The following is a 19800-nucleotide window of genomic DNA, read 5'->3' on the forward strand; positions in this document are numbered from 1 at the left end:
ACCGACGAAGTGACTAACACAAATGACCGACGGCCGACGGGCGTCCGATCGACGTTGATTATTTAACGAGTTTTACAGTCCAGCGACTTTAAAACTGGCCGCTAGAATCGCACCGGTCACCGACTGGTTTTCGTATCGCGGACTATAATGTTGAACGCACGTCTTTAAGACGACAACCGGAACATACGAATATTTAAATTGACTTTTTCACATAGGTAACTCAAATGTATTTAAATATTTACACTGTTTATGTTAATTTATATTGATTTCGGTTAGTCTCTATTTACGAGTGCGTTAACGTTTAGGTATACACATAATCTGTGCACGCACTATGTACATTTCTCGCCATCAACAGACATTAAAGGTATATTTCAAACATAAAAACGAATTACAGTTCAGTTACTGATAGGGAAAATAAAGTCGCGGCTTCTTAAACAACAGGACATAAATTTATTAAGTAACGACGAAATTGGAAATAATAGATCACTCGGAGGAGTAGATATTTGAAACAGCTTTGTGAAAACGACATCGTTACTATTTAAATGACATTCTAAAAAAACAATAACTCTTAAATATAAAAATAGTAAGTGATGTGTTATAGAAGAATTACCTTGTGTACAATAAACAAGTAACTTAGGTAGTGATGTGACTAGAAATAATTCTGCGTAGTTAATGATTATTTATTAGTGATTACTCATTTACTCCATAATACTAATTATTATCAACCGTTGTGACAATATTGAATTTACAATATTTGCATTTGATTGTTAAAATAAATAATGTGATCATAATTATGTAACAATAATGCCATATAGCCATGCCATACTACCAATTGCCATTAATTTTATCAACAAACTATACCTACATTTTTAACCACTATATACATACTGATCGATATAAGTTTATTTTTTTTACAGTTTAGTTTCAAATATCGGTTTCGAAAAAAAAAATTGATATTGATAATAATAGGTTCTAATGTCAGACCATTCTTAAAAATAATATATTAATATGAACTTACAAGATACATTTTCGGTAGATTTCATGGTTGATGAGAGCGTGTGTGATGGAGCGATCGTTGTTTTCGGAACAGGTAAACATTTATGTTCCAAACAATGCGCATGTGGATAGGAGCAAATAGGAGAGATGCTTTCGGCGGGCACTGTGTGTCTAATTTCGCGTGACCCAAGATTTGTCATGTACCAAGCAGGTCGGTACTGCGGTATTAAATGTTGTTGCTGTTGCATTTTCTGAAAATTGTAGCATATTATCATGTTCCAAGCATTTACTTGTTCCTGTAACTGTAACCGTTGATGGTCCTGCCAGACCTTTTTCCGTACGTGGATGCTCAAATTGATCAACGTTTGGTTGAAGTCTCTGATTGTCAGCTGGCATCTCACCACCGCTGTGATGCATTATCATTGTGGTGAACACGTCGTCAAGGATTGCAGATTTTGTGCCTAAAAAAAAAAATCACAAGATATATATAGATATATTAAAATTTGGCTTCCTTTTCCATCATCAATGCAATACAATTTTCCATTGAATATTTAATGCCCCACTACCGCAGTTACGCTAAAAATACACTATTGATCCAGATTAACAAAATAATAAAATTATCGTAAATAATTTTATCTTTTAATTTTAAAAGCGAAATATAACAAAATGCGTACTACTGGATACTTTTTATGATATTTATAAATATAATTATTATAAGTCGCTTAGAGTACACTGTAGTTCACGTTCATGCCTAGTTTTTAATAATATTGTTATTTTATTATTTATATATAAAAAAATTATCTATATCTTAAATTAATGTCAAATAATAAACAACAGAATATTTTTATTTTTCAATATCGTATATTATAATGTATGAAATAAGACGTGTCTTTCGCACTATACAGACTAAAGTAAAATTAAAATAATTAATATATATAGATACCAATTATTTGATATGACTACTTATATTTATTATAGATATTTACATTAAAAATAGCACTTATGAGTTGAATACGAAATTAAAGTTAATATTTAACTAATTTTTGCGCCAACAGGTACACAATGAAAAATATAATTTATATATTTACTGTTGATGCTGCAGTCGTCTATGAAAACGTTGAAATTTCCGTTGAAATCCATCACTGAAAGACGTGTTTAAATAAATACTCCGGTAAAAATCGGTATGTTGACCCCGATGTTGTTTAGCAATCGGATTGTTCAGAATAATAATAAATAGCCTGGATGTAAAATGAAGACTGATAGCGTGTCCACAGTCTTCTTCTGTCCTGGGGCGTAAGGTGTACAAATCGGACAGTGAATTAAGAGCGCACGCGCGATTATTGTGTACATATATTATGTTTCCGAAGGCGTGGCTGTGATACAGTAATATTCTGAACATCTACCTTCCAATTCGTATTGGGTGAAACACCTTTTATTCACCGATTGGAAAAATAATCCACACTCAATCATACATTATGATGGGGTAGCGGTTGCAAATCGGTATTTATAAACAGCTCGCAGCTAGTATACTCCACCACAACCTATACCTATACATTGTCATCAGGATCGACCGACCAACAATTTAATCAATTAGTCCCTGTCATGCATACACACATACATAAACTGCCACTTTTGATTAACTAATTTTCGTAAAAATAATTTCGTTTTATTAAAATTAAGTTTATAATTGCTTATAATTTGTCATTTGAGATCGGATTGTTACGCACTTAATTTAATAGTTTAATAAATGTTTTTAAATACTTAGATCAGGAGTTGATAACCCGCGGTTTGTGAAGCGATTTTATGCAGCCCGTGATTACAATTTATAATTAGTATAAAAATATAGAATATCACAATATGTTAGTTGGATTAAAAATTTAAACTGTAAAAAATTAAAGTATATGGCCCGTGAAAATAATTTTTGCCCTTAACACCAAAAAGGTTGTTTATCCCGATATAGATATAAAGCAATTTTTTTATATATATATCATATATATGTCTATATTTTTAAGTTAAAAATGCATTTTTATAAGTTGTTTAGGGAATCAAAATCTGGCCTTTAATTACCTACAATAATATATATTTATACCATTATATAACTCAAAATATAACATCTTTCTGTATATATCGTAAACCAGTAAAAATAAGGTTCATAGTACAAACAAATAATCTTAAACTAAGTGTCTAAGTATTACTGCACGTAATGTCATTACGTACAGTACAAATTCTAAACCTCTATAAAAATTATAATTATGTAATATGTTTTTGATTTATAATTTATAGACCACTGAAATTTTCGATTTTTTTTTGAAGTGCCGATGAAAAAATTTTGAATGACCAAAAAAACTTGAAAATTGAATACAAAGTTCCTTATGAGTTGTTCTCATTGTAGTTAAAAAAAAAAAACATCAAAAATCGTAAGTCACAATTTTTTTTATAAGCGTTATTTATAGTCAGAATCGTCAAAATCGGGAAAATTTGTAAGTAATTTTGAAGTTGGAAAATCATAAAAATTTTTGTGTTTATATCTAAGGATAAAAAATTCAACACTAAGTTTTCCACAACTTTTCCTTCAAGTAGCTATTGAAAAAACTTAAAGCATCATTATAGGAAAAATTTTAAGCTCGTTTGAATTTTAAATTTGTACGAAATAGCGTAACGATAACGATTTATCCTCAAACGATTTTAAATATTTGTTATTATTCAAAAAGTATAAGGCGTAGATAGGTACATGAAAATTTCACCAGTTATTTAGATTGGTATTTTCTTTACATGATTTAATTTTAAAAATATTTCGCTTATTATATCCTAGGCTGACAAATCATCTCCATTTAGAATCGTTTTTCTTATACAAACATACTTATCATTGGATTTAAATTTAACACTCCTATAATATATAATATTGATCCAATGGCACTTAATGTACAGAAAAGCGGTACCCACTTGACCAACTTTTTTAAAAATATTTATAGGAAAAAAAACAAAAAATAATAATCGAAAATTTCTTATATAATATATTAATAGTTATAAGTTCTAAACAAGTCAAAATATATTGAATATTGTACTATTTATAAAAAAATGAGTAAATAAACACGAAGTGAAAATGTATAGTTTATAATTATAACAACATAAATAAATCAATTTTGTCAAGTTTAGGTTTATTCCTGTTTTTGAGTTTTTCATTAATCCCAAAATGGAAAATTGAAGCATTTTCACTTCCCCGAATAAAGGTGATGAAAATACACTTCAAAGTAAAATCAATAGATTCATCGCTCTGTTCACAATTTAATAAATTATAAATTAGGGAATGTTAAATATGGGCTTGGTAATTGAAAGTTTTGGCCAATTATCTTCAAATAGGTCAATTGATACCTATACTTATAATCTAAACAATTTTTATATTATTTGTGTGGACGTATGGTAGGTACATCCTAGTAGGTACTAGGTATAACATTTATTTAGATCTGCATTAAATGTAATATTTGAAATGTAGGTACCATTGTACAACACTTATCGTATAATAAAATAGTATGAACTCGACTATTTTTAAGAAAGACAATTTATTATTTGAAATGTGGTAGAATGAGGTGTATAATACTATTTATATATTATTTATTATGGATTAGGTATGATTATAAAATTATTCCAAACTGTGGTTTTCAAAAATATGGGAAATTGTGCTGAGCCCCATTTTATCCGAAATCGAAGTTATACACAGTAAAATATTAATGTCGTCAACATGTATAGGGTATATGTAGTCTAGTTAACGAAATTAGATCAGTGGTAGTCGGAGCATCGGTCAGTATTCAGGACAGATAATTGTTATATTAATGATATGTATGTGTGTGTTCAAAATGCTATTAAGAAAATGTGGACGAATTGGTAGGCACCGAGTATAAATCGGTATATTATTACTCTGTGGTATAAATTATTTATGGTTAAATAGCAAAATATAGGTAGGTTATACTCTTTTGTAAAACATACATTACAAACTGATCCTACGGCCTACACATTAAGATGTATCCGGTTTGGCTGCCAGTCACAGAAATTCAAAATTTAAAAAAAAACAAATGTATGATAAAATATATTATGTTACTTATAAATGGCATTATAATAACTGACGCCACGCAGAACACAGTTTGTTTTATTCGACATAGTAAAATGTGTTTTTGATATAGAATTTCAGACGCTTCGTGACAACAGAATATCCGCTACCTAGTACCTACCCTTATCCTTTCGCACGAAAGTTTTAAAAATCTTTTCATAAAAACTTCATTATATTGGTGGTTAAATAATACGTCTGAATTCAAACATACTGGACCGGAATACGACAACTTCATTCAAATTCCCGTGAAAGGGAGAATCATTAATAACAATGACATATCTTGATGCTACCCATCTGCCGGTATATTATATCGACATACCTATCCATCTAAGGGATTCACTACCGTGTATTTAATTTATATATTTATTTTTTTATAATGAACGATAAGGTGCTTGTATAAAATAGGTAGGTACAGCTATACATATAATATATTAATATGCACTTGACGTTGTACTACTAAAGGTTGGTACTGTATCATCTGCTTAGAAAACTAGTTTTTTGTGTGTGTTCAAGTAATTAATTTGGTTTATATGTATGTTAAACAGTGTAAGCAATAGGGTTGTCCCTTGAGGTACACAACATATTATTGAAGTTTCTTCGCTTAATTTATTGTTTATTCGAACGTGTTATTTTCTAATTTTTAAATATGAATTTGATAAATTCTGGGCCATTCCATTGATACCAAGTGTGCTAACGTTTTGTAGTAATATTTTATGATTTATATTCTCTAATGTCAAATGTTTTTGCTAGATCTAAATAAACAGTTGCACCTTTTTTTGTTATTTTCGAATGAATTATAAATATAGCTTGATACTGTTGCAATTGCTTTATCAGTACTTTTACCAGGTATAAAACCGAATTGGGTGTATAATAGAAGACTATTAATTTCAAGGTAATGAACCAATTCTTTTTAAATAATTTTCAAAAGCTTTGGCAATATTTGATATTTGTGAGATTGGGCGATAATTTTCAATATTAGATTTGTTACCTTTTTTTGTGTATTGGGGTTATAACTGAAATTTATAGCATTCCGGAAAAGTAGATGTTGCTATAGCCTAAAGCAAAATTAAAAATGTGTGATAATGGTTTAATCAATGAATATATATTTAATTTGAGCATTCTTACTGAAATTCTATCTAATCCTGGAGAAGAATCATTTTAAAGCCTTTATTGCTTTTATGATTTCTTCATAATTAATTACGCTAAATTATTAAATCATATATTTGTAGTGTTTGAGGTTAGTTGTTTAGTATATGTGTATTATACATTATGTATATTTTGTCTTTACGTTTTATTTGGTTATACATGTTTTATGCTGCATTTATAAAGTACTCGATAAAATAATTCGATATTTCTTTTGAATTATCTGTGGAGTGCAGTTTTTTACCAAATTTGTTATTAAGAGTTTGAATAAAGGAATTTGTTTTAGAACGGTTAGTCGAGTTTTTAATAATTTTCCAGTTTAGTTTCTAGTCATTTCCGGCATTTCTAGTTCAGATTTATAATATTTAGTTTTAGCTTCTTTTATCGTGTTAGTTACACATCAATATTGAGCGTTAGATACAAACTCTGACACACACATTTTTTTATTATATATGAATATGACTACTTATTATTTTCTAATGAAAATAAAACGCTATATTATACTATGAATTATAAAATTATTAATTATCTATGACTATATTTATTATTATTTTACTTAAGTTGCCATGAAAATAAAATTTTATATATTGCGATATTTGTGTACCAACGACATAGTTACGTTTGCGATATTTTTACTGCGATAATATTGTTGCGATATTTTGAAGTGTATCTCTTGCCATATACCTATACCTTAACGAAAAACCGTGAGAAAACATCTCGCTTTTACATTCAACCTCCTTATTATTTGTTGAAGTGGTTTATCATGCTTACGTACCATCATTTTTAATTTTTTTAAATAATTTTCAAGGGAAAAGCAGCAATATTATCTAAAGGGCTAATTTTTGACATTTTATGTCTTTGCTTTGGCACACATAATCGAAAACCGTTACGGAAGAGTGTTACGGTTACCCTGGTTATATGGTTACCTGGATATCGGTGGGTCACCGCTCCGGCAACAGCCCTGGTGGTGTACGGAGCTATTGTCTCTAAAAAAAGGATCTCCAAAGGATTAGGAGAGCTGGCCTCAAACGTACTAACTGACTGGCGTACAACTTTACACGCAACAGCTACCTGAATAGGATCAGATCCGCGGAGACTTGGCGCAACTTAGCGAGAAACTAGAATAAAAACACACAGGGCAAGGCCTTTAGCTGGGCAAAGAATGGCTGGAGGATACGAGTGGTCCACTTCGACTGTGACTCGCGCAAACGGCACCTCTACGAACACACTGAGTGGAATCTGGTACTTAGCACCTTCTTCTCGAGAGAGAAACGCCGGAGAGAGTTCATACCACATGGGCACATGGCCCGCTAAACGAACACGGTGGTACCGTGGATACAGACAGGGTAAGATCAGCCATCTTGAGAATGAACCCGGGGAAGTCTCTAGGCGCTGATGGGATAACAGCTGGATTGCTGAAGAAAGCGTTGCTGGTCCTCTAAGAAGAGATCGTAGGCCTGTTCTGAACATGCATTGAGGAGGCCATCTTTCCACAAACGTGGAAGGACACAAAACTAGTCGTGATACTCAAGACAGGCAAAACGGACATGTCTAAATAGTCGTATGGCTCACCGGCCTCATCGACATGATGAGCCTGCTACCTGCAATCGCTAAGGTATTGGAGATGTTGGTCATACAGGATCTGGAACGCGAGATAGAGCTCAAAAAATTCCCACAGCAGTACTGCTTCATACTCGGAAGATCCACAGTGTCTGCCATAAAAACGCCGTATGTTTGTACGGATTCCAACAATAGTCTTTGGGGTGTTCCTGGTTAGATTAGGTTAGGTTCACTGCAAACTATTAACATGGTTAGCGACTACTTTGGAGGACGCACAGTGAGCTTTACCCTAGAAGATGGACGGTACGCAAAGACAATTGAGCAAGGGTGTCCCCAGGGGCTTAATTGGGGTCGCGTTATTAAAGGTTACCATGACCGGAATCGGCGGAGAGCGTCGTTGAAACGTAGGCTCAGGCCGGGCAGCAGAAGTACGAGCACGAAGTCCGTGTGAAAAAATATTAACTGAATCTGACTTGTGAAATTTTAGTCGTTAACATGTGTTGCAATGAAAACGTTACTAACATGTGTGGCAAAGACTCTACAGGTTTATTGGGGTATTTAAGGTATGCATGTCAGAACATGTCGGACCATCGTCAAAATAAATTTTTATATGGTAAATAGGTTATTATTTTAAAAAGATTTTTAAACACACCATGTGATAACTGGTCGTCGATAATAACTTTTCTACAGCAGTGGAATTAAACATTGTTTTTACGGATAGATAGCGCACTAAGTATGTTTCAACGGGAACGGTGATATCGCGGCGTCGGTCGGTGAGGGTGAAGGAGCTGCAACAAGGAGGGGCTCAGCGGCTCAACATTTAAAACTCTCATTTTCCATCTACCAAAAAAGTTAAACTTATATTTTTCTTTTTTCGTATACCACATATTTTGTATTTTCCCTCACCAGAATTAATGTTGTATAGTTATAAATAGTTTCATTAAATTTCCATGACAATGAACGAATTATTACAGAATCAAAATTGTATAAATAATTTTATTTAGTAAATATATTTTAGTTTAAATTTTTTAAACATTAATATTTAACAATTTTAAATTCATGTAGACGATAAAAAGTATTATAATATATTATATTGTATCCAAGACAATGTTCAATTCTGGGATATTAAATTTTTTTTCAACTGTGAGAAACCCTCAGCGGCTTGTGAAACCCGTAGAGACAAGTATTTCACCCATAATTGACATAGCAATGAAGGTGAACAAAGTCAAACAGGACGACCTACAACCTTTGGAAGCGCTGAACAAACGCATGTCTCGTGCGTTTAAGATGATCAATCGATTGGAAAAAAATAGACACAGGGCAGAAGTGGCTCTGAGGTTGGAGATAATGGAGTTATTAGAGGATAGACGTTTGTTGATCGAACTGAGAAATGATCCACCGGTTTCAATTGGCACACAGACATATTTTGTGAAAAAACCATGCCGTGTTAGGTATGTATTACTTCTTGACAATAAGAAAATAGTTTGGGTAGATAGCAATGATGAGCATTAACTTGTTAAAAAGTTAATTTTTTTTAACTTTTAAACTTGACTAGTATGTAATTTTTGTTTTTAACTTATTAACTTATTCAGCTAAATTTTATATTGTTTTAACTTAGCTTTTTATAGTTAATTATCATTATTTTACAGTTAAGTTAATTTAATTTTTTTATGTATAGATGTAACCTATAAGTTTGTAGTAACAATGTAGTACCTATGTACTGTAAAAATAATTTTAAATTTAATGTTTACACAGTGCTAAGCGTCTTGGTAAATGTTTGTACAAATCAAAATACTATTGCAATTTATGACATGAATATTATGACTTGAAAAAAAATTAACTTTTTTTTAACTGACTTAAGTTAATTTTATTTTCTATCTTAACTTTTAATTTATTTAGTTAATTTTTTTTTTTTTTTTTGTTAACTTTTAACTGTAACTGAAGGCAATTTAATTGAAGAAATTTAACTAGCCACAGTTAATTATTTTCCTTAACTTGCCCACCTTTGGTAGATAGGCATGTTAAGGTACACACAACAAAGCCAATTTATTTATAAATTATGTAATATTTGTATTTTGTATGAATAGTATATTTAGAAATTTCAAGTAATTTCAATTCAATAAATAAATTTGTGGTGCAAAAACTTTTCATCGGTGAAAATAAAGTCTTAACAATGTTGGTTTTTTTACTCAATTTGTGGACTGCATGAAATTAATTTCCTAAATTAAACAATACTTTTAAAACTAAAAATTAAATACCTAGATACTTGTTATCAAAATCAGTGGTAGTTTTAGAAATATTTTTTTGGTGTGTCAATAAGCCATTGTTTCAATTTTATTTTTAAAATGTTCACACAATTTAATTATTATAAATTACTAGGTACAGTCCAATAAAATGAATATTTCTTTTTAAAATTTATTTCAAAAATTTATATTGACCATTTGTAATTACTCAGCATATTTTAATATAAAACTTATTGGTGTATTTAATAGGTTCGAAATACCAGGAGTGACTTGGGAAGAAGATACAATAAATGAAATTTGGCAATACCCAAAAATGATTATATCGTTTATAACAAAAATGTGGGTAATTGTAAAGTTTATTGTGAAACATTTAAAAAATCCAGTTATGTTACACAATATGGCCGCAAAAATATATGTTGGATTTGAAAAAATTATCCATATAACAACGAAAATTGATATTCCAAATAACGAAACTACGATAAACTTCAGATTATTTCCACGGAATTCCACATAAGTATTAAACATTTAAGAAAATGTAAATTGAATAAATAATTAAGAACATACTTCTTACATTGATTGAACGTTTTAACTAGAGGCGTTGTTAGTCTTTCAGTGGTATGTGGAAATAATAAAGCTTATACAGACAAAGAAGTTTTAAATACAATAATGATTTTTTTAAACACTATTACTTTACAGTTTTTAAAGTTGTGTAGACAATAAAAAATATTATTATATACTAGACTGTAAACACGACGATGTTCGACTTCAAGATATTTAATTTTTTGTTGGCCCCAAGACAACTTATATAAGTAATAAGTATTTTATAAATCTATGACAGGCAAGTACTTAATCCTTCGTAACTTACATCTGTTTCTAATGTAGTTGGAGTGTTATGACTGAAAGCTGTAAGAAACGTTAAAGAAAAATGATTAATCCACTATTTTACATAAATATCCATTTATCATGTGTTGTTTTTTACTATTTTAAACAACTCAAGATTTTTCTCTGAATATGGTAATTTAGCTGAAAAGAGATCATCAATTTGATTGGAATGAACTTTATTTTTTAACCATAATAGAATATGAACATGTATTAATCCTCTTTTTTTCCATTCTATTAAATAAATCATTGATATAACTTCACCAAGAATATTCTATTTAACCAATTTTGCTAACATCTTTTATCAGCAAATTTTCGAGGTTGTGTTATATTCAATTTTTCCGTGACTGACGAATTTTAATTTTCAACAGTAGATATTTCTGATTGGGTTTCATCAATATCTGTGGTTTACCCGTCATTGATATCATTTATTACTTAAGATGTAGGTTGCTTTGAAGACTCAATAGACTACAAATATATATTAAATAACAAGTATTAATAACCAATTATTATTGTTAGTATATTTCACTATTTTAGTATAATTATATAACGCATAATAATATACCCCACGTTAGGTACTATTTATAAAAACATATTACTGATATAATTAATAAACAATTATTGTATTATTATTTATCTATTTTAGATGATAAACACTGAGGACGAGTGGAAAAAAATATTCAGAACGAATTTTATACACGTTGGAATATTCCAAACTATGTCGGAGCAGTGGACAAAAAACATAATTTAATCTGGTGTCAGAAAAATACTAAATCTGAGTATTATAACTACAATTAATACTCATTAAGTGTAATATTATATGCTGTTGTCGATGCGAATTACTGTTTTCCTTGTATTGAAATTGGTACAAATGGTCGTGTAAACGATGTTAGGGTTTTTTGGAAATTATATTTTTAATTAGCACTTAAAAATCCCACCAATTGATGTATTTTTAGCAGATAATGCATTTCCATTGAGAAATGATATGCTAAAATCTCATACCGAAATTAGATATTATAGGTTAGGGTTCCAGCTTAAATGTTGATCGAAAGTGACGCTTAAGTATTTGGTTTTATACTCTCTGTTTATAATTCTATTACTAGATTGTGAGGTAGGTGGATGTATTTTTTGGGTTCATAGGCTTTTATACTAGAGATATTAGGTGAGGTCAGTAGCACAATTAGGGTGGTGAAAAAATGTGTATATCACTCCCAAGTTAAAATTCAGCACCCCCTGTTTTTTATAATATATAACTTTTATTATTTTATTGAAATACCATGAATGTTATGTTTTCAAATTAAAAAAATATTTAACTATTTTGTCATAAGTCATATAATATAATTCATTCCATACACAGATATTTCCATAATATTGTTAGACGATTAACTATAAGGACGATGAGGTATACATTATGGAGAAATATATTGCTTACTAGCAATTTTTAGTTAATAGGTCGCATCAAAAAGCACTATCTCTGTGGTGCATTCACATATTTAGCACCTCCTGTTTTAGAAGTCTAGTATGGTTGTCACCGTGAGGTTTTAATTGAATTTGAAAAGGTAATACAAACGGTTTTATTATAATTTAATGATAAATTATTATTAGAGAACCATCCGTTTATTTTACTTAAAGGGTTTTCTGCTTTTTTAGTTAAAGAATACCAAGTATCACCAGCCACAGCTCATGTAGTGTCATCTGTATACGAATATAGATTCCCTTCTATTTTTAAATTAGATGATTCCATAACATATATAGCTAAAAAGTTAGTATCATGTAAAATTAAAAGTTGAGCAAAAATCACAATATGTCATTACATACAACAATGTCAAATTTAAATAAAATTCTAAAGTTATCATTATTATCTACGAGTTAGGAAATTTAAATTTAAATTTAATGATAAAATTTTAACATTAATTCAAATAAAGCATTAATGAAATAGACGGGGAAAAAACTCAAATTTCAGTCCTACTCTTCATAAAATATTAGAAGTTAAACAACAATCACAATACATAGAAGATATGTAAGAAATATCAAGCTTCGGTCTTGAACTTTAGGTTCAAAGTTTTAGCACACTGACGAATACCACAAACATTGTACATCAAACGTAAAAAAAGGCCAATAAAATGGGTAATCAAGAATTTTTTTTATGTGAAAAAATTAGATCAGCATACAATAACTCCTAGACTATACGTCGTACTCAAAAATTTTTATCAAGGGTAAAATTATGATTTAATAGATTCCTCAAAGTCAAACAGTTCATTAAAAATATTATACTCGACTTCTTATTAAGTTCAGGGAACGTGTAAGGAAGAAAAGGCTAAATTTCTGGAAGAACAATGACTGGATTCTGCATCATAACAATGCACAATATACACAATGCTTTTTTGTATTAAGCGGTTTTTAGCCAATAGACGCATTCCGATATTCGAGCATCCTTCGTGTTCATTAGATTTAGGGCAATTAAATTTTTATATATTTCTAAAAATAAAAACTGATTAGCAGGGGACTCATTTTCGATTCCTGAAATAGGTGAAGATAAAAGCGATGGACCCACTTAAGAGCTTGAAACCTGAAGAGTTACAACACTGCTTCGAACAATGGAATACATGAATATAACGGTGTTTAATTAAGGATGGAGAGTATACAGAAGGGATCACATTTAATTATCGTTATTTTAATAATAAATCACGTTTTAAATAGCTACAACTCGTATTAATCTACACTCGCAACGTCTTTCGGCCTGTGTTTAACTCTGTGATTTTCATAATAAGTTTAAGTATGATAAATATTCGTCGTTATTTAACCGCAATGGCCAATGACAATTTAGTCACCCATAAAAAAAAAAAAAAAACATGATGGTGTGCGTTAGACTTGCTCTTTGTGTGGTAAAAAAAATTGTTCAAAAGTCTCACCTCAATAGATATGTTATAAACCTTCATGGTATATAGTTTAATATTATAATTATTCTGATAGAATATGACTTCCAAAATCAAAAAGTATGTGGCCTTGCATTGCTTGGTGAAACTTCTAACCTATAATTTATTGAGATATACTTATTTTAACAACTTTTAAAAATAAACAAAATACTTCATTGTTGCCAACTTTCAAATTTTATAATGCAGGAAAAGAATTTTATATTCATTATATCACTAATAACACAAATTATTCCTATAGAAGTACTTGAGAACACCAATTTAGGAATATGAGTAATTAATAGGAAGATCGCAATCAGTTCCCAATATTTAACGGGATGTAACTATATTGTGATTGCATTATGCTTAATGTTCATAATTGAGCATAACGAAGGTAATTTATTTGAGCATTCTTATTCCTACCGAAATGATGCTTTTTAGTATTACTTTTTAGAAATTTAAAGCGTAGTTTGTGTAAAAAATTAGACATCCAAGATTAGTTAGTTCCAATAAAAAAAACCATTAAAGAAATTATTTTTAACAAAAGATATTTATAACCTGTGGGGTCGGTTATTAGAATAGACCCACAGAAACTTCTGCTTTTCATAAAAAGGGATTAAAAGGAAGTAGCGGAGGGCACCACTACTACCAACCATTGGCGAATTTTGCAGAAAAATTAACGGTAATGGAAGGATTTGACAAAAGCAGTCAACAGCATAGTTAGAATTCTGTAAACCCGAACTTATAAAGTTGATTACTAAAAATACTAAAAAAGATAAGATATTTACTTATTTTAGCATTTTTAAATGTTGGTCCGTTACAAAAAATGTATCTCAGGTTTTTCCCGCTGTAAAAAAAGGTTGGAAACCCAAGTCTAACGTGTTACCTACTAGCAAGTTCATATTTTAAGATGTGAATATGTGATCTACTGTAATTGTAATTTTATTTGCAGAATATAACAAACATCATATTTTTTTTAAAAAAATGAAACTAATATCTTATAAACAAATGGCGTTCATTCAACGCTTACAATCGTTGTTCCAGGAAAATCCACTTTATGAAAAACCTAACAATTATTGGGAACTTATTTACTAAGTAAGAATATTGTTTATTTATGCTTTTGTATTTATCTTTGATATTGTAAGATATAAAAGCATTTAAGAGTTTTTGTTTTATTATAACAACAAAAAATTACGTCGTCGCAGAAACTAAAAAAATTATCAAGTTTTAATCGAACACTGCTATCTGAATTTACAAATACCTATGTAAAAAGGGACATTTTAAGTTATATATTACAGGAAACAGAGAACTTCACCACAAGCAATGATTTATAAAACTTGACCTAAAAATATTGAACTTATTATTATTATTTCTTGAGGCAAGCGTGAAACCTACCAAAGCTGTTATTTAAACTAATATTAATGATAATTAATATCCAGACATTGGGGATGCAGGTATTAAATACCTACCTAAGAGGCCAGTAGATTTGGTATATACAGACTTTGATTTAGAAGAACGACTTTGACAATAATTGATCACCCTTTAGATAATAACTAGGTCATATAATGATATAAAGTATACTTACATTAATTATACAATATTATTTTTTTTTTATCTAATCTACCCAACGTAACTGTATTTTGCTCTTTTCCTCATTTGGTTCTTTTTTCTTAAATTTTAAATAATTTTCATGAACATTTAATATATTATTATGTCTGTATATTATACTTAAATTATATTATTTGTTTTGACTATAGCACCCAATAGATAGAGTTTTAATGGAAGTGACTTGACCAAATATATGATTTTAAATAAAGGTATCGTAGATATTTTTAAACGATCTACGAAATCATATATTAAATTGAAAGAAATACAAACACAAATGGGCCGTAATTTACTTTAATTGGTATAATATGTTGCAACAAGATGGAATAGCACATATGACATGTTTTAAAGATCTATTGATATTAATAAGCTTTTAATATATACAATAGCAATAATTATTTATGTTGAAAATTTATCTCTTATTTCTTCTCCTAATGGGAGTTATTTAAACAATTCAGCTATTAATCAATCTTTTGTACAAGAAAGTACTCATAATGATTTCTCGTTGGTACATTCATTATCTCTCAAACTTTCCGAATCCCTCATTAACTCCCCTTCGTTTTCTTCCTCGTTTTCGCCCTCCTCCCTTCAAAACTTAATTGAATCTTCCTTATCTTTTCTCCTAGCTATACCTATTCCTAATTCTCCTGCTCAGTAAAACAATAATCTAGCTATCACACTATCACCTCAAAACTTATACACAATTAAATAATTAATAAATATGCTATCCCCTCACAAAAATAAAATAAACTCCCCCCAAAATGTCAATATTTTGCAATGGAACGTTAGGAGCCTTGCAGCTCGCCTTCCATCTCTGCAGCACTTATTCGCCAACCATAAATATTCCATAGCCATTCTTTCCGAGACCTGGCTCCTCCCATCACGCTCCACCAAAATTCCACTCTCAGATGTGATCGGCCAGATGGTTATGGTGTCGTCGCCATTGCCATACATAATTCTTTTAAATCTAAATTTATCCCTATTGACATTATAACTAGAAATAGTCTCATAAGATTTAAAATTGATCTTATTGGTATCAAAATTTCGAATACAGACTTCCCATTTCCACTTAAGGTATGGTCTTGCTATATCCCCAGTAGTTCTAATGTTCCCACTGATCTCTGGCTGACCATCTTTAAATTAGTCACTCCAAACTCTCTATTTTATGGCGACTTCAACGCTTTTCATCCCGCCTGGGGTTCATATACAATAGCAATAATTATTTATGTTGAAAATTTATCATCGGACATTATTCCAGTTTCAGTTATGATTTCAGAATTGGATCATAATATCCGTTGAAAATGTAAATTAATGAAAATAATGATTTAAACTTACCTGGGATGAGGCAAGTTCTGTTTATGCCAAACAAATAGTATCTTCTCTAGATCCTCGTTACAAAAAAAAATTGAGTTTGTACCAAATGCTACAATTCTGATGGAAATGGTACTATTCTTATTTTGCATATTTTTGCATTTATTGAACTTAAAACATATTTAATAAGATCAATAAATAATTTTTTTTTTGTAACTATATTTTTGTGTGTACAGTAATGAGTGTTAGACACTCCCGCGCAATATATAATATGTATTTACTTTCTTTTTACTTATAAGTGATCTACTATCCATATATATTGTGCATAAGGTTTGGATTACTATTGGTATCTGAACGGTGGGCGTGGTCTATCTCAAACGAGGTAACCGTCGAGCGGCAGCATATGCGTATGCCGTGATATAATGGAAAAGTTTTGAAAATTGTTAAATATTTTCATTTTTCAATCATAATGGGTTAATATTTTAATTGTATACAATATACATATAATTTTGCAAGTGTTATCACCTAAATTGGTATTTTAAATATATTTTATCTAAACAATGTACTGGCTGCATACTTTATATTTGCAATTCTATAATTGAATGTCTATTAGAATAAAATTCTTACAACAAATTGAACAAATGTATTGTTTATTTTATACATCAGATTATCGTGAATTCGTGATTGTAGATAATAAATCAATAATTTTAAGTTGTCATCAAGGCTGTAGAACTACAGCTGTGGTTGTCATATTGTTTTCGAAATAGTCTGATGATAATAGTCAATAAAAATAATATTTATAGCAAATATATTTGATTATAAATCCTCCAAATTTAATATAATAATTTACAATTTATCATATAAATTTACCTGTTTTCTATCAACTCTAGAGCTCTACTATTCTGAAAGATTCTTGAATCGTGCACAGATCCAGGCCATCTGGCAACTACATCATAAATTTCCATATCAGGCCCCACTATTAACTGAACATTAAAAGACATCCATCCTTTTCTGTTACGGAATACTTCGGCATTTTCATCACCTGGACTGCTAATTGGTATATGAGTACAGTCCATAGCCATGGTAACACCGGGAAATCGAGCTATTTCATAAAATGTCCTTTTAATTATTTCTTCTTGGTCGGCTTGAGGAAATTTAACCCATATTCTTAGATGCTTAGCTATTCTCAAGGAAATATCTTTAATAATACGACTGACTGTTGGTTGGCTTAATTCAAACATATCACTATTGACCAACTAAGTTAAATAATAATGTGATTGTATCAATTCAATTTAAATATTTAAATTGTAGGTATTTAATAAAATTACTTGGTTGCATCCTGTTCCATAAAATCTTAATGCCGTAAGAAGTTTCCATGAATTAGTTATGGGTAATCCTCTCATATCTGTGTTAACATTTTGGTCACCTTCAGGAAATATCATAGGCATTAAAATATTTGAAAAAATTTCCTTAGTGAACCGAAATCTTCTAAAAAACTCATAGTCCGAATAAACGTCCAAAGGGTCTGACTTATTTCTTTTGTTGCGTGTCAGTATCAGATTTGAATCCAAATGGTTAATTTGAATGAAAGTTAAACTTAATAACGAAATATGTCTTTATTGCATATAAATAAAATACATGTAACAAATAAATAAGTGGCTGAGTGTCGTGAAAGTGCTCAGTTGTTGATAGCTTTGGTACATCTGCCGTTGCTGGTCTTCGGGCTCCCTTATATATTGTGGTGCGTCTCTTGTTTACGTCGAGTTGCCGCCTTCTGGGTGAAACCAGGTGTCCTTGTAGTTGTTGTTGCAAATTCGGACACGAATGTGAGGATGTGCAATAACATCTCAAATGCATCATTAGTGCACTGTAATTATTTTTGCGCTTACTATCCCGACACGTATCATGGTCATAGTAGCATACGCATTACCCTTGACACGAGGCATGGTCATACTAACTTAGCCTTGATATCTCGTAGATATCTTATAGATATCTCATAGCCCATAACACTTTTATATACTTTCCTAGCTCTAATTTGAACTGGTTCGTTTATAAACTCATAATTGTCATCAAAATCCACAAAATCATCCATTTTTCTTTCAAGTAAATTTTAATAAATGTATAAGTTAATCTTCAACATAAAAATATACTTTTCTTATATCAATCAAATTTTTGCAAAATTCAAATGATAAGGGAGCCTAAGTGAACACCAGAGCTTGCTAACCTTTTACTAATTATTCCCCAAGAATTTTCTAACTTAACAGTTAATTCCTATTTATGAATACTAATTTACTATCTATTTACTAACTTTCGGATTTTACTAACAATTTACTTAATATTTACTTAGATATGTTTATGAATATCAAAATTATGATTTTAACTAAGTTCACACTGAATTTCCACTTAGTGTGATTTATGAATATAGCTAATAGAATCAGTAACTTTTTTTCCCATTTTCAAAACATTGATCCATTTTTTTCTTCTTATCGCAACATTAATTTTAGGAAATGTAGAAAATTTAATTTCTGGATTTCTCCTAGCTAGTGAAGTACACCCATATACAGAACAAAATCGGTTGGAATTGTTTTTACGGGGAGAAAATATTGCACCAACTTCATGTGTGTGAAGTTAGCCCCCCCCCCAGTGTATAAGACCTTTTCAAAAATGGTTGTAACCTTGTTTTTTCAATTTGTAACCATTTGTAACCAACTTTTTAGAATTTGTAACTTAATATTTTTCAAGCAACGGATAATTTCTCATTGAGGGGCTAACTTCACGCAGCCCCCCCCACCTCAACGAAATCCTCCAAAACACTTTGTAACTCATAAAACTCAATTTGTAACTATTTGTAACCAACTTTTTAGAATTTGTAACCTCATCACTTTTGAGTACTGACCGATTTCCCTAAGAGGGGCTGGCCCCCCAAATTCAACGAAATCCTCCAAAACAGTTTGTAACTTATACAACTCAATTTGTAACTATTTGTAACCAACTTTTTAGAATTTGTAACCTCATCACTTTTGAGTACTGATCGATTTCCCTAAGA

At 30.2% G+C, this 19800-nt stretch overlaps 2 protein-coding genes and 1 long non-coding RNA gene across 10 annotated transcripts; 1 reads left to right on the plus strand and 2 right to left on the minus strand.

Moving 5' to 3' along the window:
* Positions 1-4116: 4116 nt before the first annotated feature.
* Positions 4117-6757, minus strand: LOC126551996 (uncharacterized). Its single transcript, XR_007605852.1, has 3 exons — positions 6227-6757; positions 6090-6156; positions 4117-4270 (listed from the first exon to the last, which is right to left on the minus strand). It is a non-coding gene; the product is annotated as an uncharacterized LOC126551996 (long non-coding RNA).
* Positions 6758-6892: 135 nt separating this feature from the next.
* On the plus strand, positions 6893-13603 carry LOC114129474 (uncharacterized). Of its 8 annotated transcripts, none has more exons than XR_007606207.1 (6): positions 6893-9255; positions 10297-10582; positions 10653-10856; positions 10930-11061; positions 11573-11705; positions 13429-13603. XR_007606207.1 is itself a non-coding variant. In XM_050207732.1 (4 exons), the coding sequence occupies exons 1-2, from the start codon at positions 8912-8914 to the stop codon at positions 10559-10561; spliced, it is 609 nt and encodes a 202-aa protein (XP_050063689.1). In that variant the 5' UTR covers positions 6893-8911; the 3' UTR covers positions 10641-10662; positions 11573-11765. The 8 variants fall into 8 exon arrangements, 2 of the variants coding, with proteins under 2 accessions (XP_050063689.1, XP_027850022.2); XR_007606209.1 differs by lacking the exon at positions 13429-13603 and having other exon boundaries at positions 10297-10561; positions 10641-10662; positions 10744-10856; positions 11573-11765; XR_007606205.1 differs by lacking the exon at positions 13429-13603 and having other exon boundaries at positions 11573-11765.
* A 4017-nt stretch (positions 13604-17620) lies between these two features.
* LOC126552501 (putative nuclease HARBI1) lies at positions 17621-18196 on the minus strand. The gene is made up of 2 exons (XM_050207208.1): positions 18083-18196; positions 17621-18010 (listed from the first exon to the last, which is right to left on the minus strand). Exons 1-2 carry the CDS (start codon positions 18194-18196, stop codon positions 17621-17623), a joined length of 504 nt encoding a protein of 167 aa, XP_050063165.1.
* Between the last annotated feature and the right edge of the window lie 1604 nt (positions 18197-19800).

This window comes from Aphis gossypii, chromosome X, assembly GCF_020184175.1.
Source record: "Aphis gossypii isolate Hap1 chromosome X, ASM2018417v2, whole genome shotgun sequence".
Classification (NCBI taxonomy): Eukaryota; Metazoa; Arthropoda; class Insecta; order Hemiptera; family Aphididae; genus Aphis; species Aphis gossypii.